The sequence below is a fragment of the Tiliqua scincoides genome, chromosome 7 (assembly GCF_035046505.1).
Source record: "Tiliqua scincoides isolate rTilSci1 chromosome 7, rTilSci1.hap2, whole genome shotgun sequence".
Taxonomy (NCBI): Eukaryota; Metazoa; Chordata; class Lepidosauria; order Squamata; family Scincidae; genus Tiliqua; species Tiliqua scincoides.
In genome coordinates this window covers 30,602,373-30,629,620 of record NC_089827.1, presented here as the reverse complement: position 1 = coordinate 30,629,620, position 27,248 = coordinate 30,602,373, and the positions used below count along the sequence as shown (strand labels likewise).

The following is a 27,248-nucleotide window of genomic DNA, read 5'->3' as shown; positions in this document are numbered from 1 at the left end:
TTTTTTTTTTTTACTGTTGTACAGAGGCAGTCAGCAATTAGAAATGCAAAGGACCCCCTGCCTTTGTCTGGCTCAGCTGAAGAACAGAATGATGGAGAACATGACTGTCTCTCTACAAGAGTAAGAAAATCCGTTTTTAAAACTGATTTTGGAGAGATGCATTTTCCCCCCCTTCTCCAGGGATAAGCACATTCCTTCTAATTTGCAGTGGCCAGTCAAATCCGTGTATAAAAATTCAGTGTATAACAAGGTTGGACCTGTAAAGCAAAAAATACTTTTCAGAATATACTGGACACCACACAGTGGTTATATTTAATAGGATTTAGCAATGAATCTAGATGCTGGCAATGTTCAAGTCTGAAAGCAACACTTACACGTGTTGTTGTCATGTGTCATACAAACTTATTGTAAGTTTTTGGGATGAAATATTATAAAGATTGTGCTACAGCAGTCTTTTATTTTTACAGATATGTATGTAATTCTCAACTATTTACCAGCCATTTGGAGACTTACACCCTGACAATTGAAATGGACTCTGTGCTTCATGGTAGCAAAAAGACTTATATTACTTCATTGGAAGGAAGGATGCCCACCTACATATGCCCAATGGGTGGATGATATTTTGCATTTATCAGTATATGAGCGAATGGATATTGGCATCAGTTGCATATGAACATATCTGAGGATATCTGGAGGCCATTTCTGGATAGGTCGCAGAAGACATAGTTCGCGTGAAGTGTGTTATATGCAGATTAACTTTGGTTGTGTATATATATGAATTCTTTTTTATTTTAGTATGTTACTTGTAATTATGTATGTATCAATGTAATGATCTTTTTATTTTTGTTCATGTAGCATAAAATAAAATTTAAAAAAACTAGAGTGCCTCTGAGCATATGCGGAATGCTTCCCTCTGAACAACCAAAATAAACCTACCCTAAGTTCAGGTTGAGGAGGCATTGCCTTGAGATAGCTGTGAGGCTGAACATCATCCTTTTAAAAATGAATGTGGAGACATTACCTGCAGCCTCTGTTTATGCATCTCATGTAGAAATGTGAGAACTGCTGCCAATTTGCTGGTCCCAGCAGCAACCTTATCACATAATTAAAATGTATTTGCAAAACCGATGCTTGGTTTTTGCTCTCCATTCTGGAACAACCCTCGAAAATCAAATGGTGAATGTGAGGGAAGCATCACTGCTGAACAGAAGCAATGGCAAAGTGGATGGCTTCGGAGCTGTGATCAAGAGCCCCCAAATGTCATCACATCTCTCTCTTTGAGACAACCTGCTAAGCATTCCTGAGCAATACAACCATTCCTAATCAAACCAGAATTGAGCTTCGCAGTCTGGCTGGATCTTAGTCTGTTGGCACAAGCATTCTACACACTGTCTAGTGCAGTGTTTCTCAAACTGTGGGTCGGGACCCACTAGGTGAGTTGCGATCCAATTTCAGGTGGGTCCCCAGTCATTTCAATATTTTATTTTTAATGTATTAGACTTGACATGATATGTAGTCACATATCGCATTTGGGGAAATGTTCCAAACCTGTACTTTCAACAAGCTACATACTATGTATATTCTTTTAACAATGATAGTAAATAGGACTTACTCCTGGGTAAGTGTGGGTAGGATTGCAGCCTAGGATAGTTAAAAATGTTCCTGCTTGATGATGTCACTTCTGGTCATGACATCACTTCTAGTGGGTCCTGACAGATTCTCATTCTAAAAAGTGGGTCCTGGTGCTAAATGTGTGAGAACCACTGGTCTAGTGTAAAGCATAGGAAAATGTTCATATGCTAGCTTCCTCTTCTCAAGCTATCTAAGGGGCAGCAAATAATGTTGTATAGTTGATTCTCTTCCCTTCCCTGGCCTGGGAATCTTGATGCACCTAGACCAGGGGTGTCCAAACTTTTTGGCAGGAGGGCCACATCATCTCTCTGACACTATGCCGGGGCCGGGGGAAAAAAGGAATTAATTACATTTCAAATTTGAATAAATTTACATAAATGATTATATTAGAGATGGAACTTTATACGAATAAATGAATGCCTTGCACAAAGCAAGGCCAGCCCCTGCTTTGCTGCTGCTGCTGCATCACAGATGTGAAACAGCAAGCAGTGGAGGGTGCACCACATGAGCCACAGCTCATGTAACAAGTCGAACAGTTGGTTGTCACGCTGAGAGCAGTTGCATCAGGCCAGCACGGGCTCCAGCAAGTCTCTGGAGGGCCAGAGGCTCATTGGAGACTGGGGGCTCCCTAAGGGCCGGATTGGGAGTGTTTGAGGGCTGCGAGTTTTGAGGGCTGTCTTTGAGGGCTGCAGGACTAGGGTTTGGGCACCCCTGACCTAGACAAACATCTTTGAATCTCTCCTGATTGCTACTCAAGTGAATGCAACACTGGATTAATCTGATGGCATAACCATGTGCTCTCTCTTTCATGAATACTATTTGACAATGGTTTTAATGCTGGGGTGGTTCTAACTGAGCTTGGCTTTCCAGAACCAGTGAGTTCTGGTGAGTACAATTACTTAGTGGAGTGGAGACTTATCATCTGAACTCACTGAACCCATGATATGGGAATGTTGGCGACCAATGTGCAATTTTCATATCTAGAGGTGGTTCTTTTTAGTGATAACAAAATAAAAACACGTAACACTGCTTTCTGCATTTCTCAATTTTGTAAAAAAAACAACAACCTGAAAGCTATAACTTCATTTATTTATAATAATAAAGGAAAAAAGAAAAGAAAAACACACTAAAAGAGACAAAAAAGAGGAAAAAACAAACATTAAAGATGCTCATACACACAAACACACAAAATAAATATGAATATAAAATAAATAATATATATATAAATATATCGATAGATATAATACAAAGAATATTTTTATTTATGTAGCAAGGGCGAAGTTGAATGTTCTTACTTATAGCTTTATACCAAATTTTTACCCATATATACGTTATATCTCCAACAGCCCCTTATCTACTCGTTATAAGTATTCCATTTCAGATTATTATTTCAGATTAATATTCTCTATTCCTTACAATCCAATCTTAAACTCCACAACTCATTAACTGCAGAAAGTCATAATTGATTTCCAGCTCTTCATTAAATTTCTTGTTGATTTCATATTATCATAGAAACATAGAGTTGGAAGGGGCCTGACAGGTCATCTAGTCCAATCCCATGCTCATAGCAGGAAGTCCTCCTAGAGCATCTCCAACAGGTGCTTGTTGAGCTTCTACTTGAAGATCTCCAGTGAGGGAAAGTCCACCTCCCTATCTGTTCCACTGCTGAACCGCCCTCACCATCAGGAATTTTTTCCTGATGTCCAATCAGAACCTCTTCTTTTGCAGTTCCAGAAAAACATTTCACATCCAGAAAAGCACTGGCAGAGTACCATTCTAAGTATCATTAGTACAATTTAATTGCTGTGTGTAATGTTAGGGAAGAAAACAAACACAACACACAACACAGATACAACTTTTGTTTACGAGTACTATTCAGAAGTCTTTACCATATTCTTCACCAGCAACTGGGGGAGGAGAGGCTTGGTATTACAGATTCGTAGTACAATATTCTGTGAATATTGCTGAGCCTTATAACCAACTGGTTTCAAATGCAAGATTTGCACATTCCTGCAAGGAAATGCAAGGAATGCACATTCCTAATACATGTGTGTATTCCAGGTGAGCCCATTTCTAATATCCACCCACAGTTTTTCTCCATCATCAATTGTATTCTGTGCTGGAGAAACATTGGGAGAGATAAGTAAGCTTACTTCCTCTGACTCTCATCCAGTGGTGTAGCTAGGTCATTTGATGCCTGGGGCTCATAAATTTTTGTCACCCTCCCCCCTATGACAAAATTAATTTATCTGGGCTCCAAGTCTGGGCAGGAGCCTAGGTCTACCTGCCCAGCAAACCTCCGCCATGGAGACCAAAAGTTCAACCAGGAGCCCAGGTCTACCTGCCTGGAAGAGATGACTCCAGAGGGCAGTCAGAATGGGAGCAAGGTCTAGGTAGATCTGGGCTGCAAGTCCAGGCTGGAGCCCAGGTCTACCCACCCAGCAAATGTCGGCCACAGAGGCTAAAGTTCAACCAGAAGCCCAGGTCTACCCTCCTGGCTGATCTGGGCTCTGGAGTTAAGAGTGCTCATGCCCCCACCCTCCACAACATAAACACTGGATCCGTCCCAGACTCAGTGACATACTGTCCCTGCATCTGGAGGTTCAATGTAGCCCATCGTCGTTGATAGACTGATTATAGACTGTAGACTGATAGACTATAGTCCACCATAAATGTTTAGAATTCACTTTAAAAGTCATCTAAGCCAGTGACCAACAACATCCAACCTTCCAGTGGCATCACTAGGGTTGGTGTCACCCAGTCATGATGTCACCCCCATTCATTCATTCATTCATTCATTCAACTATAGAACAGTTAACGAATCAGTAACCAACAAAAAGACAGTGGCCAACTTGATGACACTCACACAACTGAATAGGTTGAATAGCCTACAACTGAATAGCCTACAACTGTAGGTTCTGATACATGGAAAAGGGAGCTGACTCATGATAACATCTTACTGGTTCCATGCTGTGTCACTTTGTTAGCTCTCATAACACTCGTGCTCATTGGTCATTTTTGAAAAGGAAATCCACATTTTGTGACATAAGGCAATTGTGTTTCATTTTCTGGTTATTTGGCTTTTAATAGAACAAATATTTCAATGTGGTTTGTTCCATTGCAATCTACTGTAAATTATGCTTCGAATGGTATATACGGCATATAACATGATGGTATTATTCCTAAAAACCACAATTTCCATAATTTTGGTCACTAGTGGTGTCACCCTCCTCTCAAGGGTGTCATCTTACTTTATTGGTATCATGCTGTGTCATAATAACATCTCATTGGCTCTTTGAATAATCAGTCTCAATGGTCCATTTTGAGTTAAGAAAATCTACTTTTTGTTACATAAGACAGTTTATTTTATTAATAACCGTGATTTTAGTGATTTTGGTCACTTGTAGTGATACCCCCCTTGAGGGTGGCACCTGCGGTGACCCGCACCCCACTAGCTATGCCACTGCTGTCATCTGCTTACTGAGTTACAACAGTTGCTGTAACTCTCTCTGTTTCTCTCCCTTCCTGGTGCTTAAAATGCGTACCAGGTGCTTTGGGAAACTGTATTTCCCAGCATTCCAGGAACCTGGAATGTACTCAGGTTAAGAGGGAAGGAGGAAAGAAGGCAACAAGGCTTTATCACTGGAGCCAGCACCAACGGAACCCAGCAGTCACAGCCACCAGATAAAATGACTTAGGGCCCAATCCTATCTGACTTTCCAGTACCGGCGCAACCATAACGGAATGATAAGGGAACAAGTGTTCCCATATCCTGAGGAGGCCTCTGAGACTGCTTTCCCACTACAGGATGCAGTGCATGCCCCATTGGCATGGCTGTACTGGCACTGGAAAATTGGAAAGGATTGGGCCCTTAGGGGCTCACAGTGGGGATTGAAACCAGCAATTATGCAAACATTTAGAGCTTTCCAAAGTCACACATCATTGCCAGGTCCAATGCAAACTGAGCTAGAGGAGGTTCATTGGAAACACCAGAAGTTTTCATCTACCCCTGCAGAAATGTCCAGTGCTACTAAAGGACAAATTACATTTTCCAAGCAGAATAATGAAGCCCTGGCTATATTTTTAAATGAAAAGTTGCCTTAGGAGTCTATAGTTTTTGAATGAAGTAGCAGGGGAGGGCTGCTTAAGCCTTCTCCTACAAACCATTTCCCACTAAAATTATACTCTTGCATAATTGTATACAACACCTGGAACTCCCATGGAAAGCAATGGGAAAGCAAAGGGAATGGTGATTTTGAATAGAAAGATGCTTGGTGGAAAAAGGGTTAAGCACCACCTCTACTTCATTACTGCTGCAGCTCAAAGCTACAGCTACCCTGAGGCTATTTTTCCTCAGGGTAAAAAATATGTAGTTAAAAAATATTGTGACCTCATTACATGCATTTTCATATAGTTTGCTCCTTAACCACTTCAAACACTGATGTCAATGCAGAGGAGGGAAGGAGGGAGGGAGGGAGACACACACCCAGGAGGAAAAGGTGACAGGCACTGGTGTGCCTTATTCATTTACAGCACTAAGTGAAAATTGCCTGCTTTGTCACACCACTTGCTACCTGTCCCCTCTCTTATAGATCAGCAAATTTCCGAAGACCCTTGCACAAAGGAAACACAGGCATTGATCCAATTTGCTATGCTTCCACCTTCCAGAAAGAGGAAAAGGATTGGAGAGGGGAAAAATTCCATTATCTTTATCTTGTCTTCCAATCAGAAACCACTGTCAATGCAAACTCATGAGAAAGCTGCTGCAAATTCTTTATATTTTGTTTAGGAGATAGCATATCTTTTTAGCACATGCAGCAATTACATACTTAGGGAAAAAAGTAGAACAGCATTTCCAAGAAAGGGGACATTCCATAAACTTCAGATATAGAACTTGTTTGAATTAATCCCAAGGCTTGTGTGGAGTAGGAGCACATATGCTCACAATGGCACACAGGTCTGCTCATCATTGATTATGAGGCAGCTATGGGGCATTTGCTGGAACAGCTTGGTCCTTGTTAGCCTGTGATGAGTTGAATGTGTTCGCTTGCTTCCGTATGCAGTACTGGCATGCCTGCCACATGCATGGGGTAGTTCCTGCTCAGCAGTGGAGAAGGAGCTGCCATGGCTTTCTCATGGCTACCATGCACTCTGAGAGTTGTGTCAATATTGTGTGCTGGACACATAATAGTTGTGTCCAGCACAATCCTACCCTGTGCTGGAACAGGCAAACCAAGAGGCTTGTGCTGTATCCAGCGCAGGATAGGGGTCCAAGGCGGCTCAGCCAGAGGCAAGGGGAAACTTTTCCTTACCCTTACCCTTACCCTTACCCTTACGTCCTTACCCTTACGCCTTTGCCCCTATGGTTCTCCTCAGACTTGAGCCACCTCCTGAGGTGGCGCAAGTCTGAAGAGAGCGGAGCTGCTTGAAGCTACTCAAACTCCCCGGGGTTGGGATCCAGCAGAAGCGGATCCCTGCCCTCCACCTGCCCAGCCGGGTCAATGCAAGCCTCGCTGAAGAAGCTGGCGCAGAGGCTTGTGTCAGCCTCCACAGGTTGGCGCACCTCCATGTGCCAGTGTAGCTTACTCTAGAGGAGGCGCAAATGTGCTTTATGGCATGTTTACAACCCTCCTGGGCTGGCACAAGTAGTTCTCAGGATTGCACCCTAGGTCAAGTACTCAAAGAATAATTTAGGTTGTGCATGGAGTGTGGAGGTAGGGAGGGAGAAGTGCTGATGAGGTGAGCAGTTCATCAGACTAATATAAGAAGTTGCCTTATTTTGAGTCCATTTTGAGTCCATCCATTGGTCCATCTGTTTGTATACTATCTATTCTCACTAGCAACAGCTCACCACCATCTCACACAGAGAAGGACCTTTCCTATAATCTCCCATCTGATCCTTGACCTGAAGATGCCAGAGACTGAACTGGAACTGATTTGGAACTATTTGGAACTGATTTGGAACTATTTGGAACTGGAACTGATTTGGAACTGATTTGGAACTATTCAACTATGCCAGTTACTTTCAAACTTCTGGCCCTTAAGGTTACCTTTCCATAGCAATTTTTCTTCCAAAAGACTTTACATGTTTTCTGAGGAATCCTTGTGCACCTCAGAGGACTCTCGGAAGAATTCCAAGACATTCGTTCAGAAGCCTAGTTTTTAACACAGGAGGTAAACCTGTGCCTGGGCTTCTCCCTGACATGATAGGTTTCTATGGGCAGGGAGCTTTTCTGTATGGAGAAGCTCTTCATTTCCAATCTAAAGGGATACCGTTGAGACATGGGTTCACCATTTCAGTGAGAAGGACCTCGTTTTATGTTGGGCACTGGCCAGTTCTCTTTGATACTGCCCCCTATAAATTGAAAACGAAGCCTATGGCAGTGCCATAATTAAGTCTGGGCACTTGCCAACAAGCCAAGGACTGCTACCACTGCTGTGTTTGACTCAGGAGTGTGCTAACATTTCAAGAAAGACGGACAGACCTATGTGGTCCTTACACAGCCAGAACTAGTGTTCCAGTGGTGTAAGGTCCTTTATAGCTGTTGCAAAATGCTGTTTGGAGCAGTTAGGCTGCTTGTGGAAGCAGCGAGTGGTGGCAGCAGTGGCTTACCAGTGGGCCCTGGACATCCCCTGGTGCCAGTAATTCAGCATGGGTGGCAGGAAGAAGGCAAGAAGGGGGCAGAATGGGGAGAAGAGGAGGAAAAGATGGAGAGGAGATGGGGTGGAATGGGGGGGTGGAACAATGACTAGAAGAGTGTGTACTGGAACCATGACTTACTATAGGTAACACCATCACCAATATCCTATCCACATTCCAGGTCTCAATCTGCCTTCCTGGGCCCACTCAAACTTGTGCCAGTAAAATTGCTGGCACAAGTCCAAGTAGACCTGTTCTAATGCAGGAAGCTTACTCCCCTTCAGGACTGCCCTCCCTTCAGGATGCAGCACAAGCTCCAGTGGTACAGCTGCACTGGTGGGGAGAGGGGTGTTAGATAAGATGGGGCTGTAAGTAACTGATGACTCTCATGAGTCAGAACAAGATAGCATTTTTTTCCAGTGCATTTTTTCTATTCCGTATCCCCAGCCTTGTTCTCTTGTTGGCTGAGGATTTTATTCACTTCTTGTTGGCTGAGGATTTTATTCGCTGACTGTTTTATTGTTTCAGGAAGTCCACCGAAGTCACTGCAAAATAAATCTTTGCTTTGTGGCAGGAGGGAGGGAGACTGTACTCTAATTTGGCTTTCCTTCCTTAAAAATGCAGCTCTGATATAAAACATCAGTGCTGAGCTGAGGAGCCCTCCTGAAGTGTCTGGGAAGAGCTGTGAGAAACATTATGACATTTGCAGTGGGTAAGAGTCCTCTGCCCTTCGGCTTACCTGCATTTAGCAAAACCAAAACTGTTCATTACCTTTCTCTCGCTTTCCTCCCACCCTCCTGAGTAATTGGGTCTCTCTGTGGACAGAAAACACAGAAGGGGCAGCAGCCAGGACATGTAGTTTGCTCTCCTGTATGATGTGAGCTCTCAAATTGCAGCCAGCAACTCTTGGAAGTTGCAGGCTCAGAAGATTCCTGCTGCCCTAGAATGCTCTGGGCTTGGTCCTTAGATTGACATCTCTGACCTTCCTGCCCATCAAATACAGGTCCAGCCTATTTATACATGGATTTTTTTATACACCGATTTGACGAATGGCCACTGCAAATGAGAAGGAATTGCTGATCCCTGGAGAAGGGGAAAAATGCAGTTGCAGAACCCAAGTCAGAAGGGCTGAAAAGTGAAACTTTCATTGAAAGTGGCTGGATCTAGTAGATTTTTCTACAACTTTTTTTTGTAAAAGTCATAACATTGAAATTCTACCAAAGTTTATCCAACACACACACACACACACACACACACACACTCTCCCACATACCATATTGTTCCTTTCTACTTCTTCTGTGGCTATTGCTGGGTTCCTACACAAGACTGCAGCTGAGTTTTCAGGAGTGTGCTACAAAGATTTTTCGACTGTTTTGACTGCTCATTGGACATTATTGGTTGAACATTGTGAGTACAAATTTCCCCATACTTTGAGGTGATCTGGGGAAATCCTCCTCTGGGTCCCACTGTCTGGTCAGATCAGTTGAAAGTGTGACCACTGATCAGCTGTTCTCGGTGATGGCACTTTACCTTTACCTTCCCAGGTCTGTACACTTTGTGCCTACTTTTATAAGTTTTAAGTGCCAAGTGAAAACAAATATGACCAGGTCTTTTACTTCAACATTGCATTTTATTGTTTCAATGCTGTTCATGTTTTCTCTCCTGCTGGCTTAGGGCTAACACCGTTTTAGTTATAATGGTTTGTGCTTGCAATTTCATGTTTCATGTTTTATTACTTTATGTTTTCCTATTTTGTAAAATGCCTTGAAAAATGTTTTGATAAATTTTATGTGTGTGTGTGTGTGTGTGTGTGTGTGTAATATTCATCATATATATGATGATGATGATGATTATATATATATAATGTTTTCTCTCCTGCTGGCTTAGGGCTAACACTGTTTTAGTTATAATGGTTTGTGTTTCCAATTTCACATACATATATAAATTCCATTAAAAAAAATTCCATTAAAAAAAATTCCAAACATAAAAAGCTAGGTTTCAGGAAGATGAATTAAACCCCAGTCAACCCAACCCTGATATGCGAATTTGAATATGTCCATAGCCTTTTTTGTGTGTGAAAGAGCTTTTATTTATTTAAATAACCTTTACCACCACCACCAGAAACCCCCACCCCCCAAAAAAATCCCCTGCCAGACTAGCCTATATTTTTCTAGGTGACAACTAGCTGGCAGTGAACATCTTTTTCCACCACAATGACTCTCAGAATATTATGTGATAAGATAGCACTGCTAGGTTTCCATGAGTAATAGTCTGAAATTTTTCCCCATTCCCTGCAAATAACAAAAATGGCCCTATAGCTTTTCCCACTTGCAAATTGGGGCACAAAACATTAAGGGCATTAAAACATTAACTTAGCATTAATTTATTTAGTTACTGCCCAAAAGTGGTGTCGCTAGGGGGTGCGGGCCGCACCAGGTGACGCGCACGGGGGGGTGACGTGCACTGGGGGTGACATGTTAAAATCGCGGTGGTTAGGCGTAACCCCATCATATTATATACCATTGGATGTAGAATTTCGAGAGAAATGCAATGCAAAAAACCAGAGTGAAATATCACCTTTCTATCAAAAGTTAAGGCCAAAAAACTGGAAAATAAAAAATGCATGTATCCCTATGGAAAGTGAAAGTAAGACGTATCGTGCGTTTACTTGCAAGTAGGTGAATGTGCCTTAGTCTGTCAGAAAGGGCAAGTTGAGATTCCTCTCAACTTGGACACCAAAATGGTCCTGATCCAATGAAAGCAACTCCCAAAAACACCTGAGAAGGAAGTCCCTCCCTCCAAGCAGATGAATGTATTGAGCCCTATGGAAAGCGAAACTAAGCCTCACAGTCGCATTTACTTGCGAGTAAGCAAACGTGCCTTGGCTGGTGGTCAGGCCAGGCAAAGGGGAATGTGAAGCCACCAGAATGGTCCTGATCTGGTGGAAGTGGAGCTCAGCAAATGCTCCAGAAGGCAGCCTCCCCCCCCCCCACCACTAAAAAGGATCAAAACAGAGGCTTCAGCTGACAAGGTGAACTTTTTGAGACTTGCAAAGCCAGGAGGATCCTGACAGTGATCTGGTTTAAACAGAAGTTCTTAAATTAAACTGGTCACTGGGTAGGGCTGAAAACCTTAATGATTTTGGAGGGGGGGTGTTATTGTAGGCAGGCTACAGAGGAAATTCACTTGGTGGACCAGGGCTGGCTTCTGCTTATTTAATTATTTGTATTACTTTATTTATACTTATTTATTTTAATTTGCCTGATGATGTCGCTTACACCATGACATCATTTCTGGTGGGTCTTGGACAGATTGTGGGTCCCAGTGCTAAAAGTTTGAGAACTGCTGCAATAAGGTGTTAGTAAATTGACACCCTGGGGGGGATGTGACACCACTAGTGACTAAAATAACTAAAATCAAAATTTGGAAGAATACCATCATGTTATATATCAATCAATGCGTAATTTCATGCAGAATGTGTTCTATCTTTGTTCTATCAAAAGCTAGAACAAAAAAACCAGTGGGAGTGGAGTGATGGTACATCACCACGCCCATCACTTGGGATGTTGCCCCGCCCACTGCATGGGAGGAGACGCATTGGTATCCTGCACCAGGTGACATGAACCCTAGTGATGCTACTGCTGCCCAGTTCTGTCCCCCATCAGCCCAGAGCATGTAGCTCCACTGACGGAGTGCGTGTTGCATGCTATGGGCTGGCAGAAGACCAGACATTCCAGGAGAGATAAGTAAAGAACACTTCTACTTACCTCTCCATGGGCCACTGGTCAACAATGGATCTCCTCAGACCTATGTCTGCTCTTTAGCTGGTGTAAGTCTGAAGAGATTCTGGAGTCCAGGCCAGGAAGGGAGATTAGGAACCAGTATGTGCAGTTGCCACTGTGATCCTCCCTAATCTTGCCCCTGGCCCAGCCCACTCCCTGCCCCAATCTTCCCCAACTAGTGACTGACTGACAGCAGAGGTTCTGCGGGCTGATGTCACCTGTGTGCAGCTTCCATTTGCACTGACAGCAGTCTGCTAAATGGAGGAACACTTGCCATGCCAGTGGCACAGGCCTTACAATAGCAAATTGCAAGATGCATCAGCTAATGCCTAGATTGGATCGGGCCCATATTTACATAGTTTGTGAACTTTTTTAGTTGAGAAGGAATATGCTCAATAATATTAATGATGCATCCTGAGAAGCATGGATGCATGCGTGACAGCATGTCACGTTTAAAACTTGAAAACCGAGCATCACAATCTATTCAGATGACACATGTTAGAACAACTGACAGCCAACGCAGGGAAGGCCTGGATGTACATCTTGCTCCACTGATCAAAGAAGACACTCACATACCTAGGTCCATGTCAGCAGCTTTGGGCCTATGGGAGCAAGGCACATTTTTGAAGATGGCATCAAGAATCTTCTCTTTGACCTGAGTGATAGTGTCACAGTTCAAGATCTTCACTGGGATCTCAGGGCTGTTTACATTATCGGGGTTCACACAGCTTAGGATCTGTAGAGGGTTGGGTTGTGGGGAAGAAAATATATAGCAAGTTAGTTTAGTTAGGGATCAGTCCCTGGCCTTGTTATCTTCTAATATAGATAGATATAGATCTAGGTAAGAGTACAATCTCGTCCCTTGACTGATATGTTTTTAAGTCTCCACCATTGCGCCAAAAAGATTATAGCCAAAATGGGACCACCTACATAGAAGATGGGGTTTGGGGGAGACTTACTAAATTTCAGAGTTTGCAAAACTTACAGCGCAATCCTACCTTGGGCTGGAACAGGCGGGCCAGGAGGCCTGCACTGCATCCAATGCAAGATTGGGGCCAGAACTGGCTCAGCCAGAGGTAAGGAGAAACTCTTCCCCTTACTCCTGGGTAAGCCACTGCAGCCCCAATGTGTCTCTGTGGACTTGTGCCACCTCAGGAGATGACACAAGCCCGAGGAGGCTTGGAGCAGCTCTGCGCTGCTTGGGGAACAGGGTTGGGATCTGGTATAACTGCCGGGTCCTAGCCCTGACTCCCACTCCCCAGCTACCCACCCCCTGGAACGTCCTCCACCTACCCTCTCGCTGCTCCAGAACGCCTCCCTCCCTGCCCTCCCCAGACTTCTGCGTTGGCTGAGCTGGTGCAGTCTTTCCTCTCCGTGTTGGCATGGAGGCTGGATGTGGCCTCCGTGGGCCGGTGCGCATCCCTGTGCCGGCCCAGCTGACACACAAGGAGGCGCAAATGTGCCTTATGGCAAGTTTGCGACCCTCCTGGGCTGGTGCAAGGGACTTGCACCAGTCTAACTGATAGTAAGGATTGCACCCTTAGAAACTTTCAAAAACAAAATTCTCAAAGGGGACAGAAATACCTTCAAATACGTTGCTCTCCAGCAGAGTGTAAGGATTAATGACAGTGTGGATTCTGGTGAGATAACCCTATGAACTGGAAATTCAATTTCATTTTCAACATTCATACCAGAAAGATTTTGAACAAAACTTTACTGCTGCTGCTTGAAAGGCAGAGGAGGGATGCACTGGAAATTGGGAAGGGGTGGAGAGCTAAAGCAGCCATTCGCAGCCGTAGAGTCCAACCCAGAACCTGCAGCCCAACAATGTGAGCCAGGTGTTGTTCACTCTATGTCAGGGGTGTCCAAATCCTGGCCCGGGGGCCATTTGCGGCCCTTGGGGACTCTCAATCTGGCCTGTGGGGAGCCCTCAATCAGCCTCTGGCCCTCCGGAGACTTGCTGAAGCCTGTGCTGGCCCATACAACTGCTCTCAGTGTGAGGGCGACTATTTGACATCTTGCGTGAGCTGTGGGCTGAGGGCTCCCTCCAATGCTTGCTGTTTCACGTATATGATGCAGCAGCAAAGGAAAGGCTGGCCTTGCTTTATGCAAGGCCTTTTATAGACCTTGAGCTATTGCTTCATTTGTTTGTATAGGTTTCATTTCTAATATATTCATTTATGTAAATTTATTCAAATTTGAAATGTAAATTAATTCTTTTTTTTTTCCTCAGCCCCCGACACAGTGTCAGAGAGATGATGTAGCCCTCCTGCCAATGTAGTATGCTCTATGTGGTATGCTCCCTCTTTGTAGTGGTTTGTAGAATACATGGGAGATGAGGACACTCTCAGCAATAGCAGAATTACCATTTTATTCGGCACCTTTACTTATATTTGTCCTCTGGGCAGCTCAAAATGGCTAACAGGGAGTGTGCAGGCAATCTCCGGTCCAGATACTGCCCAGGCAGGGGCCTGCTCCCATGTTGCCACATCATCCATCTAGGATCCTTGTCCCAAAGCCCTAGCATTTTTTTATTTTGATCTTGTGGGAGGGTGAGGACTCCAAGTGCAGCTTCCTTTCACACCCCTTCATCAGACAATAGCCTGATTGGCCAGTTCAGCTGAAGAAACTTGATGGAAGCGCTCTGGAGGAGCATAGCTGCCACATTTCTCAATGATTTCCCCACCTCACTCTAGGCAGCAGTGTCCTCACATAAATCTGTGGATGTGACCAGTGAAAACAAATGTTGCAACTATTCACAAACATTGCATACATGCATAAGCATGCATGCACACCCTGGCATTGGGACTCTGCCCTTCTTCTGCCATCAGAAAACTGCAGCATCCCTTGCAACAGTCAAGGACAAAGTCTTTCCTGCCACCCTGTTTTGACTTTCTGAAGTGGGGTTGGCCAAGCCTCCAGCATTTCACTTGTTGAAGCAACATTTGTCACTACTGGTTGGGTCTAATATGCCTATAAACTCCACCACATCTCTAAACTACTGAGTTCTGCCTCAACTCCAGCCCTGATTCTACCTCAAGGGTGGATTCTGCACCCTTGAATGCCAGATTCCTCCAGAATGCCAACCCAGTAGATTCTGCCCCAGCTCTATGCTGTGCCTGTAAAGATCTGTTCTGACTGAGTCCCTTGGCTTTTGATAAAGAAGTGGGGGCAGAATTTTGAAATGTTTGCAAGCCTTTCCAAGCCCCAAAGACTTTTCTAACCTCTTCAGAATCTGGAAGGCAAACGCAGGCCTGAAGCTTGTGCCCTTACTCTAACTAATCACTAGATAACAATGCAGGGCTTTTTAGTGTTATGTCTCACTCTAGCATGGGCAGGTTAAAGGTTTCCTTAATGATGAAGGCCTCTGCCTCCACACCAAAATCTTCCCCACCACCGACACATACAGCCCTCTGGTGAATGCTAAATGCAAAGCATGTGGCAGGATTCCTTGGACTCTAGCTCACTGGTATGAGCACAATGGAAACACAGCTGCTCAATCAGAGGTATTTATTGGATGCTCAGCCTTTCATTTTTCCATTGCTGTTATTAACTTGAACAGTGAAAAAGGACTCAGAAATAAAAGCAAATAAATGCGTACTCCTTAAATTTCACACACTTTGGAAATGGTGTCCACACACCTTATAGTATTACTTCTTGGAATATTTACTATCAAATCAAATCATATTAGTCGGGATATGATAATGTCTCAGCAGAAAGAGTTTGTGCACCCAGATCCAACCATTTTCCAAAGGAAAGTAAATTGGATAGAATCAGACATGAAGGAGATCGAGATTGTCTTCACCAGTGAAGCAGCAATATCTACAATGGAAACGGAACCAGTCAGATTACTGTGGCATCCCTAATATGCCATCATCTCTACCTGTATGTCTCATTAGGATCAACATACTTACAAACTACCCCTGTCTGTGGGCTCACAGCCCAAGTAAAGAATCAGTTTGTAAGTGTGTGGAATCATGCATTTGAATGCCTAGAGAATGGGGCAGCTCAATAGATTAGAACAGGGGTGCCCAATATGTCGATCGCGAGCTACCAGTCGATCTTGAGGTGAAATGAGTCGATCGCAGGCTTCTCTCCCGTCCACGCATCCCTAGGAGTGAGCCCCTGGCAGGCTTGTGAGCCCAGGGAGTGAGCCCAGGGAGCGAGCCCAGGGAGCCTAGGGAGTGAGCACCTGGCAGGCTCCTCCCTGGGAGAGGAGCCGCTGGCAGGCTTCTCTCCCATCCATGCATCCCTGGGAGTGAGCCCCATTGACTCTACTGGGGCTGACTTACCTTTCCCCTGTTTTTGCACTTGTATGTATGGAGATCTCTCTCCCCCCCCAACTTCCATCTGTTGGTTCTGTGTGCAAGGGGTTTTGCACTGGTCTTGCTGTGATGTCTATACAGAGATCTTCCCTCCCCCACACCTTTCCCCTGCTTTTGCAATGGTATGTGTGGAGATCTGCCCCCCCCAACTTCCATCTGTTGGTTCTGTGTGCAAGGGGTTTTGCACTGGTCTTGCTGTGATGTCTATACAGAGATCTTCCCTCCCCCACACCTTTCCCCTGTTTTTGCACTGGTCTGTATAGAGATCTGCTCCCCCCCCCCACTTGTATTGGAATCGAGGAAGATCTGGTGAGGAGGTAGATGTGGTGTCAGCAGTGGCCCCTTTAAGGGTAAGGCCTGGGCATCCAGCAGAGTGTGCTGCACAGCTGCAGCCACTTGAAGGCAATAGGGCCCTCAGGGATATAAGAGCACCTGAGGCAGGAAGGGCTCCACTTATTTATGTGAGTCAGCCTTTTCCTACCTTTCCACCATGACTGATGAACATTTGGAAGTGTGCTTGAGGCTGGCTGTCAGCACCTACTGTCCGGACTATGCATCCTTGGCTGATTCACTTCAGTGCAAGTCATCAAAGTAAACTCAAGTAATTACAAAAAATGTTGCCATCATATTACCAGAGAAAACCTTGGAAAGATATAGAACAGGGGTGCTCACACTTTTTCAGCTCGAGAGCTACTTTGAAACCCAGCAAGGCCCGGAGATCTACCAGGGGGGAAGGAAGCATCTGACAGACACCCCTTTTGATGTATGGAGCCCCTGCTGGACCAGGTCAGAGGAGGCCCACCAAGTCCAGCTTCCTGTGCCCACAGTGGCCCACCAGATGCTTCAGGAAGCACACAGGAGGCCTCTCCTCTCTCCCCACCCCACATACTGGGGGCAGCCACAGGTCCCCCCAAGAGGCACATGTCCAGCCTTGCTGCACTACGGGGGGAGGAGCTCCCCACTCCCCGCCCCCCAACTCTTTGTGGCTGCGCCCCGAGACCAGCAGGGAGAGGGAGGCATCGCAGGTCCTCCTCGGAAGGGGCTGGGGGCTTCTGCTCGGAAAGGGAGACACTGCTCCCACCGGCCCTCCTCCTACAGCGGCGGGGGGGCCAGGGGGGTCGTCTCACCTGTCAGCCCCGACCAAGAGCAGCAGTGGTCGCAGCACTTACCTCTGGGCTCCTACAGGGGTGGCTGGGCTGGGTTGGGCTGGACCTGACTGGAAGGGAAGGGGAGGGTCACTCTGGGCCTCCCGCGGCAACCGCCATCAGAGCAACTCCATCTCGAACTCCCGCCCCTCCCCCCTTCTGCTACGGAGCCCCAGGAAGCGCCTCAGTCCAGTGCAGCCCAGCTCCCCCTCCCACCGCCACCCACTTTAGCTCCTGCTCTTCTGGCATGCAGCGCCACGAAACTGATGAAACTGACTAGAGTCTAGTCAGTTTCGTCAGTTTTGTTGCTGCATGCCTGAAGAGCAGCTAAAGTGTCAGTTTCAGTGTCAGTTTAGTGTCAGCTAAATATGTCAGTTTCGTCTAGTCACTAGACGAAACTGCCATATTAACAGTTTGGAGAGACAGGGCTCCGTGATCTACTCATTTTGCCTCGCGATCTACCAGTAGATCGCAATCTACCTATTGAGCACCCCTGCACTAGACGAAACTGACATATTAACAGTTTGGAGAGACAGGGCTGCGCAATCTACTCATTTTGCCTCGCGATCTACCAGTAGATCGCGATCTACCTATTGAGCACCCCTGATATAGACAGTATCAAATTCAAGAATCAGAATACTGTTCAGGCACAAATCAAGATATAGGCAAGTTATGCCTCTTTTTGGAAAAGAACTTGAAAATAACACAGCCTGCATTACAACGATCTATGTACCGATCTATGCATCGATCTATGTAGATCTACTTGGAATACTGTGTAAACTTGTGGTTTGCCTAAACTCATAAAGGACATTCTAGAGTAGGAAAAGGGGCAGAAATAAGCAACAAAAATGATCTGGAAGATCTGTACAAGAAATTATTTAAGGCCCAATCCTTAAATACTTAAATGCTGGTATACCTTCAAGGTATACCAGCGCATCTCCAAGTATGCCAGCTGGTGTAAAAACTTGCCCACTGACAGAGGCACCACAGATACCTCTGCAGTATCAGAAAAAAAACAAACACTGTGCCAATATATCTCAGACAACACTTGAATGTCAGTGCAACTCCACTGGCAGAGAGGCCAAAACAGTTGGGAGATTGGGACATGAGGTAGAGGGATGTAGGCTGCATTGGCGCTTTCAAGCAGGTGTAATATATGTTTTGATGGTGTTTTCATGCAGGCACAATCAGTGGTATAGTGAGAGGGGCGCAAAACGCTAAGTCTTTCACAGTGCCTTGTAAGTGGTCCCTCTGCCTTGCTGTTGGAGTTGGTTGGAGTGGTGAAAACAATGTGGAAGTGCTCCTCCGCATTTTCACTGCCCTGACTGGCTCAGGTGGCAAGGGGATGGGCTGCTTACATGTTACTGTCAGTGCTGTGAAAGATTCAGTGTTTTGCACTGCTCTCGCTACACCACTGGGCACTATAGCAGTGGGCTGGCAAGAGCTGAATGTTCTGAGCTATGTATGTTCCAACTTACATACAGACCTCCAGAAGTCTTTTTGACTTCTACCAGAAGTCTAACTGGTAGACAGGGGACTCATGCCCCAATCCTATCCCCCATAATGCTGCCAATGCAGCCACGCTATGAAAGCACAGTGGTAGAGGGGGGTGGTAATCAGGAGGGCTTTTGTTCTCTTACCCTCAGTTAAGCCCTCTTATGCCCTATGTGTCTCCTCAGACCTATGCCAGCTGTATAGCTGGTTTAAGTCTGAGGTGGAAAAAAAGGGAGGGACTGTGCAAAGGAATGGGAATAGGATCCTGGCACATGCCAGTGCCACCAGGACACACCCCCTCTCTCCCTCGGTCCACCATCTGCCAATTGCTCTATCTGCCTTGAAACTCAACCCTCCCTGCCCACCGCAGCATGTTGAATTTCACAGCGTCACAAAGCTTGGTGTGCTGATGGAACTCGAGTACCAGCAGCACACACAACCATTGGGTTGGGCAGTTAGTGTACCAGAGTCTGGGGAGCTACAACAGGAGGAAAAGGCTGCTGACTTCATGACCTGCTAGTGGGTGTCTAATGGGGGGAAACTCATTGGTCACTGTGGAAGTAGGATGCGGAACTTGATAGTCTGATCCAGCAGGGCTCCTCTGGTGCTCTCATGTGAATTTATGCTCAATTCCTGATTGCTTTCCTTTTCTGATGGCAAATCTTGCTCCTTCCCCCCCTCCCATCCCACAAAGCATGCATACATTGTGGATGACCTCCTGCAAAATTCACCAGCTAGTCTTGGCCTATACCCATGAAGTCAACTATCATAACATTATCAAGACCAGGCAATGTGGAGCTGATGTTGCATGTCTTTCCCTTTTTCTTTCAGGCCATGCACTGGGGAGGGAAGGCAAGGGGACAGCAGAGGCAGGCAGGCTGCATTTGTTCAGAGGTATGAAAGGGTGCCTGGGCTCAGAAGAAATCAATCCCAAAAGAAGGAATGTGTGGGACATCCCTTTTATGCCTCATTAGTAGCTTCACTGCCACCATTAAAAACTCCCTGTTGGGCTTTAACCAAAGAGATGCTCTGAGCAATTTCACTAAAGGGCAGTGAAGGAGTGTGTTTGTAGAGATGTAATGTCAGCAGATATTAACAGATTAGGCTGTTAGAACCAGAGACACAGAAGCATGGAGCGGGGTGAGAGGGGGTGACCACCCAGTATGTTCCAAGCCATTCACAGATAATGACATGCTGAAGACATGACAGCTCCCCCCCCCGCTGCATGACACCTCCATTTTTCTCTCACCAACTGTAATGGCTCTGAAGCGGACGGGGAGGGGACACTTGCAAGGTGTAGTTCAGGCACCCGCAAAATTACCCCTCCAGCTATGGTACTGCAACCACTCCAACTTATATAGGTTGTTAATAATAATAATAATAATAATAATAATAATTATAATTATAATTATTATTATTATTATTAATCATGTTTCTTACCCAAATAAACTACAAAACTGCCAAGATCCCTACAGGATCAGACTAAGGGTGCTTCCAATAGTGGCCAGCTAGATTGCCCACTCTTTGTTCCCCAGGAATGGCTGCTTCTGAATATGAAGGGCTCCACTGAGCAATCACAGCTAATTGATATACAGGTGCAGCCTATTTATCCACGGATTTTTTTATCTGCAGATTTGTCTCAACAAGAACGGGGTGGTGGTACTGAAAGTCACACACACCTTTGCCTCCTTTGCCTTGCACTGGCTTCTCCATCTGGCAGTTTCAAGGCAGCCCAAAACACTGCAAAAAGGCTCCGCCTCGCCCAGGCAGGGAAATAGCCCTGGAGCCATGGAAGAGGTTCCCCTTGCAAAGGAACAGTAACACTCCTGGAGCCCCTTAGATAGCTGAGGCTAAAGAGGGGAAGGGGGGGGTGAAAAACCTCTGAAGCCAGAACACGTGCAGCAAGGTGGAGCACTTGCTTGCTCTCTCTCTCTCTCTCTCTCTCTCTCTCTCTCTCTCACACACACACACACACAGGGGCAGGTGCGGTAGCAACAGAGGGGATTGCTTTAAAAAACCCTGGGAGTGTTTGCCCAATTCCCCCCCCCCTTGGTGCAGGCAATCACTGACACAAGCAAGCCTTCCCAGCAAGCAAAGCATGAGATTTAGGTTACAATCCTCTCCACACTTTCCTGGGAGTAAGCCCCATTGACTATAATGGGGCTTACTTCTGAGTAGAAATGCATTGGACTGGACTCTTAAAAGCTCAGCATCCCACCTGTGAAAGGGGAAGGAGGGGATTGATAACAGATGCCTTAGTTTCCTTCCAGCCCCAAGTGTCAGCTGCAGCGTATTTGCTTAACTCTATGGAATTTAGCACAACACATTTTTTGTTAATTGCAACAGGTCATGAAATGGAACTAACATGGATAAAAAGGCGCCACCTGTACCATCCTCCATGAATTTTTCTATTCCCCTTTTAAAGCCCTCTAAGAAGGTGACGATACCCACACACTATGGCAGTGAATTCCATAAGGTAATTCTGTGAAGAAATGCCTCTTTTGTGTGGGGGTGGGTCTGTCCTGAATGCACTGCTAATCAACTGGTCCCAAGTTCTCATTTTGTTATGACAGAGGAAGAAACCTTCTCTTTGCTTTTTCCACACACCATACATAATATTATTGAAGAGGAAGAAGGATGCCACACCATCCCAGTATTCTATCCTCAAATGTGGAAGCACCTGGTGCCATCCATTCCAATAGAGTTGCACTGATCACTCCCTCACTCACCAGAGTCTTATAGTCTATTTGCTGCCGGATGAGCTTGTCCTCGCTTAGGGAATAGCGGGCTTCCCCGGTGATGGCGTCAATTGGACCCTTCTCCATTTGCTGCTTGATGGCACAGTACAGGGAGAAGAGAGGTTCGCCAGCACATTCCTGCAGGGAGGAACAAGGGCAGTGAAGTGGTGAGATGCTGGCGTGACATCATATAAGTACTTTGAGAGGGCTCCATTGTTCCCACCATCCCTTTCAGAGCCTGCCCAGCTCACTTCCTGAGTGCTGTGAGATCACAGCTCACCAGTGTCCATGCCAATCTAAATCCAAATTCAGCTCTCAGAACTGATTGTGTGCAATGTGCTGCTCCAGCAGATCCAAAGTGCTCTTGCAGGGCTCAGCGCCCCACACAAATGCTCTTCCAAAAGGTCAGTGGTGAATTGAGTAGCCCCATTGCGGGGCTACTTCCCTTACCCGGAAGAAGGGGATGAAAGTCCTCTTCTCCCGAGATGCGGCCCATGGCTGCCATGGGTGTGCTGGATGCGGCAGCAGCAATTTTTGGTGCTGCCGCAGCCGCTTACCATGGGAGCTCAGGATTGGGCTGTTAATTGGCTCACAAGGGGGGTGCGGAGTCCCTGCTCCTGCCTCCCCGTGAGCCCCTTAGGTCATTTAAGGTCTTATCCCAGCCCAAGTTTCTCAAAGGAGAAGGCTGCCCCTGGCCCTTTAAAAACAAAACAAAAAACTAGCCAGAGGTTAATAGGAAGAGGTTAAGGTTTGCTTCCTGTTGAACTCTATCTAGTTATTTGCAAGAGACCAGGCTGCTCGAAGGAGCTTTGAGCTCCTAAGCTTGTAGCAACCTACTTCAAGCAAGAATTTCACCCTTCACCCTGGTAAGTTTAAATCATCATCATCATCATCACACACACACACACACACACACACACACAGGTGTCCAAGGATAAGTGAAACCGTGGATACGGGATGCACCGTTACCAGGGCACACCTGTAATATGTATGTGTAGACATTTGCTAGACTCTCCATTGAAATGAAGTTCTAGGACTGATCCCCCAAACCTTTGCAGTCATTCCATTGTACCAAGAAGGCTGAACAGATGAGCAAGATGTGCAGTTAGGACTTCCAAGTGAAACAAAAGACTGAAACTGGGTTCACACATAATCTATGGAAAGCCAATTACTAATGAAAATAAGAAAATCTGACATTTTAATTTGGGGGTCTGAAGATGACCTAATACCACAGGTTAGTATTTTAGCTAACAATTTTCTTCTGCAAACTGGGCAAGAGTGCGTGCAAACTTGCTGTTTTTAATTTTTCATAAACTTTTTGCAACCCACCAAAAATCAGCTTGCAACTCCACAGTTTGGGAAACATTGCTGTAGGGAAATGTCTGAACCATCTTGGTCCTTTCTGGGAGATGGAGAGGTCAGATGCATAGAGTCAACAGGAGATAAACTGGGTTGTGATACCCAACAACCTACCTAATTTTAGTGTTTTAAAAGTAAACTTCAGCTCTGCTCAGATGAGAACAACTCCGCTTTACCTGATTTGTCTGCTTTACAAGGACCGCCAAGTTCTGGTTAGTATTAGAGATGGATCAGGCCAACTGCTGTGTTTATTATTTCCAAAAGGAAATCTTCATTTATTTCTCTATCTCAGAAAATGTCTAAGATTTTTTTGGCAAATAACTATTCTAGACTAATTAAACAGCGAGTGCTTCTTCATCATCATTTCAAGACTGACAGAAACTGCAGGCAGGGCTTAAGACCATACTGTCTTGGAAAAATCTTTCCCTGTCACTCTAAACCCTGTGTTGATCTTTGTTGATCATCCAGGGAGAGTTCTGTGTAACTTGAAAATTCCACATACTCTGCTGCGAACACTGTTTGATCCTAATAAAGGTGTAGAGGAATTGAGACTCCTAATTCAATTTGCTGGTCAATCCATGCAGCAAACATTTGGGGGGGTGAGTCTCAGTGCACAGGACAGGGCTTTGGTAATGCAGGTGGTAGTGAACTCTATTTTGGTGAGAAGCCATGAGAAATGCCAGTTCTAGGATTTAGGCACCCCCCCCCCAAGTGTTAGGCCTCAGCCAGATTGAGGGACAAGATGTGGAGTACATTTGAGATTCAAGAGCTGAAGCTGTTATGTAGTCACATAAGGGAAATGGTTGGGTTCTCAGAGGTGACAGGAAAGGTTGGGCAAGGAAACAAACAAAGCAGCCTGTGAAGCTACTCAGAGAGACAAGCTACTCGGACTGAGGAACTTCACATGAAGCAATAGTCATGTTGGATGCAGCAGGTATGACTGGCTTTAGGAGTTGCAGAGCATTTTTGTGGCTCCCCCTACTCAACAGGATGAGCTGCAGCAGTGAGGCACTTGGCACTGGGGGGGAGGGGATTTCAAGACAATCAAACCCAGGGGTAGGCGAGAAGGAGGGCGTTCAGTGACAATGCTCCACTCATCATGCTCTCCTCACAACACCTTGGCATGGAATATTCTATGCCAAAGTATCAGCTATAGAGTGAGGTGCCTGCTGCAGAGTGCTCTGCTTGCTTCCCCTGTGCATCAATTTGGTCAATTGCTCTGAGGTCGGCCCTTGCAGTAGGCCCCTACTGGTTCCCCAGATCAGCTGGCCTGACAGGCAGCTGAAGAGTATCCTCTGGCTATCATCTGTCAAAAATAAGATTAGTCATTCCTCTGGCCTGAGAGCTGCCCCAGTGGTGCAAGGAATAAGAATTTGCTCCCTGGCAGCTGGAAGCCCTTGTTTAAGGTCCCTTCCCAATACCTTGCACCGAATTGTGCAATTACTCCTCTCCAGTGGCACAACTGCCCATATGCTTCCCTCTCCCTCTGGGCCCAATTCGTACCGCAGCCTAGAAGGACAGGGCAAGGCAAGCCTGCTGCTCCTTTTCCTCCTCACTCTTCTTGTTGCTTGCTTTAGGGCTGGCAAACAAACAGCAAAAGCAAGGAGAAAGAGGGAGGAAGCTGTCCAGGAAGCTTGGGGGAGGACCAGTGGGACTGTTGCTAGGATCTGAGCCTCATCTAGAAACCGATAATGCCAATTCCTGATGCTGGCCTCAGTAAGGCTGACCATATCCCAGGATATCTTGAGTTGCTGGTTGAATCCCACAACAGTGATTCTTCATGGAAGTCTTTAGCCATGCGCATGCTGGATGACCAGATACAATGGAGGACAAGGTGCCTATACCTTTAACCATTGCATAGAAATGAGAATTTTGGCAGGCGCAGCTTTTTAAACCCTTCCATGTTGAGCCGAAATTCCCTCTTGCCAAAATTCCCCCTTCAACACAATGGTTAAAGATATAGGCACTCTGTCCATCATTGCATTTGGTCACCCTGTGTACTTGCCTTCTCTTCCCACTCTCATTCATCCCCCATCCTGCTAACTAGTCAATCTTCAGGAATCTCATCCTGCAAAGTCCTACTATTTTCATTTTTCTTGGAGAAGAAATACGTAATCCTGGAACTTTACAAAGGGTACTGTTATATATTTGTGAACTTCCTGCTAAAAGATCGACGTGGTACCGTGAACCAGTGTGGAATAGCAGTTAACTGTCAGATGAGTACCAGAGGAGAAAAATTCAAATCCCCATCCTGTGGAAAGCTCACAGGGTAACCTTGGTTGCTACCTCTCATCTTACCTTTCAGGGCTGTTGAGAGGATAAGGGAGGATAAGGAAGATAATACAACAAACCATATATTGCTGTCCTGCAGTTCTAGACAAAAGGGTAGGAGTGAAATAAGAATAGCTTCCTGGTTTTGACACATCCCTGTCCTAAGCATTTAGGCTATTATTCATCAACAAAAATCTCATCATCTAGGTGCATGGTGCTTTGCAAACTATAAAAAAGACAGATCCCTGCCTTGAGGGTTTTCCAGTCCAGGAGTTGGAAGGAGAAAGGGGGAGACGGAAGCAGAAAGAGGAGTAATACACTACAAATAGTGTAGTGCAAACACAGTGCAATCCCATGCACATTCACAGTCCCATGCATGTTTGCTCAGAAGTAAGTCCCACTGTGCTCTTTGGGGCTTACTCCCAAGTAAGTTTACACAGTATTGCAGCCACAATCAATCAGGTCATCCCTCATCTTTTCCTTTCTGTTTCTCTCCTCTGGTTTTCTGGTTCTTATCCCTGAGCCTGCCCCAAATTCACAGGAACAGTTTCAGTACTGTCCTCTGCAAATTCCCAAGACTCAGTCTGCAGCAGCAAAAGTGGGTCCTTTACCTCCCACACCTGCCTGCCACTTAATTAGCTTATCTCCTGGCAGCATATTGCTTCTGCACTGCAGCCTATTGCCTTATTGGTCTGTGTTTTCAGGCTAAAGGCAGGAAGACAAGAAGCTGAGTGGGGAAAATAAAATAGCCTATTATGAGAGTAAAGCATTAAGTGACTCACTTTCCCCACTTTGAGCTGGAATTGGGAATCTGATAGCACAAGCCACCAAATTGACCTTCCAGGGCCCTTCAAAACTTCTCCAGCTGCAAGAGGTAGCAGATCACAGGAGGCCAGAGGACGCACATTGAAGGATGCACTTTCAAGATGGTAGAATATTGGGGGTAACAGGTAGTATACCAGGTGCTTGTCCCTTGCCATTGGTAGTATATCAGCACCTTTGGTCATGGAAACCCAGGCACTGTGGTCATATGCAGTGTTGTACACAGTGAGAGGTAACACCATCAATGGAAATGCTTAACAGGGCTTGCTTGCACTACTATCCTGGTCTGAAGGCACATGAGGTAGCCTCCTTGTTGAAGTTAAGCAGGGCTGACTTGACCAATGTCTGGAAGAGAGATGGCCTACTTGGGAACTCTAATAATGCTACCTTGCATTCTACCATAAACAGTGGTGTCACTAGGATTTGTGTCAAACAGTGCGGAAGCCTGCGCGTCACCCCATACAGTGGGTGGGGCAATGCCCCAGGTGGTGGGTGTGGTGATGCACCATTGCCCCACCCCCACTGGTTTTTTGGCTGTACCTTTTGTTAGAACACAGATATTTCAATGTGGTTTGTTTCATTGCATTCTTCATGAAATTACACATTGATTGGTATATAACATGATGGTATTATTCCTCCAAACTCTGATTTTAGTGATTTTGAAAACCTGTAGAGTCACCCCCCCCCATCAACTTATTAACACCATATTAACACTTTTAGCACCAGGACCCACTTTTTAGAATGACAATCTGTCCAGAACCCATTGGAAGTGATGTCATGTCCAGGACTGACATCATCAAGCAAATTAAAATAAATAACTATAAATAATTAAATTAAAATAAAAGAAATAATTAAATAGGGAGGAGCCAGTCCTCTTCCACCAAGTGAATCTACTCTGAAGCAAGTCCTATTGTGGTCAATGGGGCTTATTCTCAGGAAAGTGCAGATAGAATTGCAGCCTGTGAGCTCAAGCCTATGCATGTCTACTCAGAAGTAAGTCCCATAGTGGTCAATGGGGCTTACTCTGTAGCCTGCCTGCA

General features: G+C 45.6%; 1 protein-coding gene across 2 annotated transcripts in view; it reads right to left on the bottom strand.

The window, feature by feature from the left end:
• The window catches only part of PLXNA4 (plexin A4), a 705,695-nt gene that overhangs the window by 68,652 nt on the left and 609,795 nt on the right, over positions 1-27,248 (bottom strand). For both annotated transcript variants that reach the window (XM_066633821.1, XM_066633822.1), the window contains 2 exons: positions 21,748-21,894; positions 12,631-12,790 (listed from right to left, as the gene is read on the bottom strand). In XM_066633821.1, coding sequence (XP_066489918.1) covers positions 12,631-12,790; positions 21,748-21,894 — 307 coding nt within the window. The remainder of the gene's footprint in view (positions 1-12,630; positions 12,791-21,747; positions 21,895-27,248) is intronic.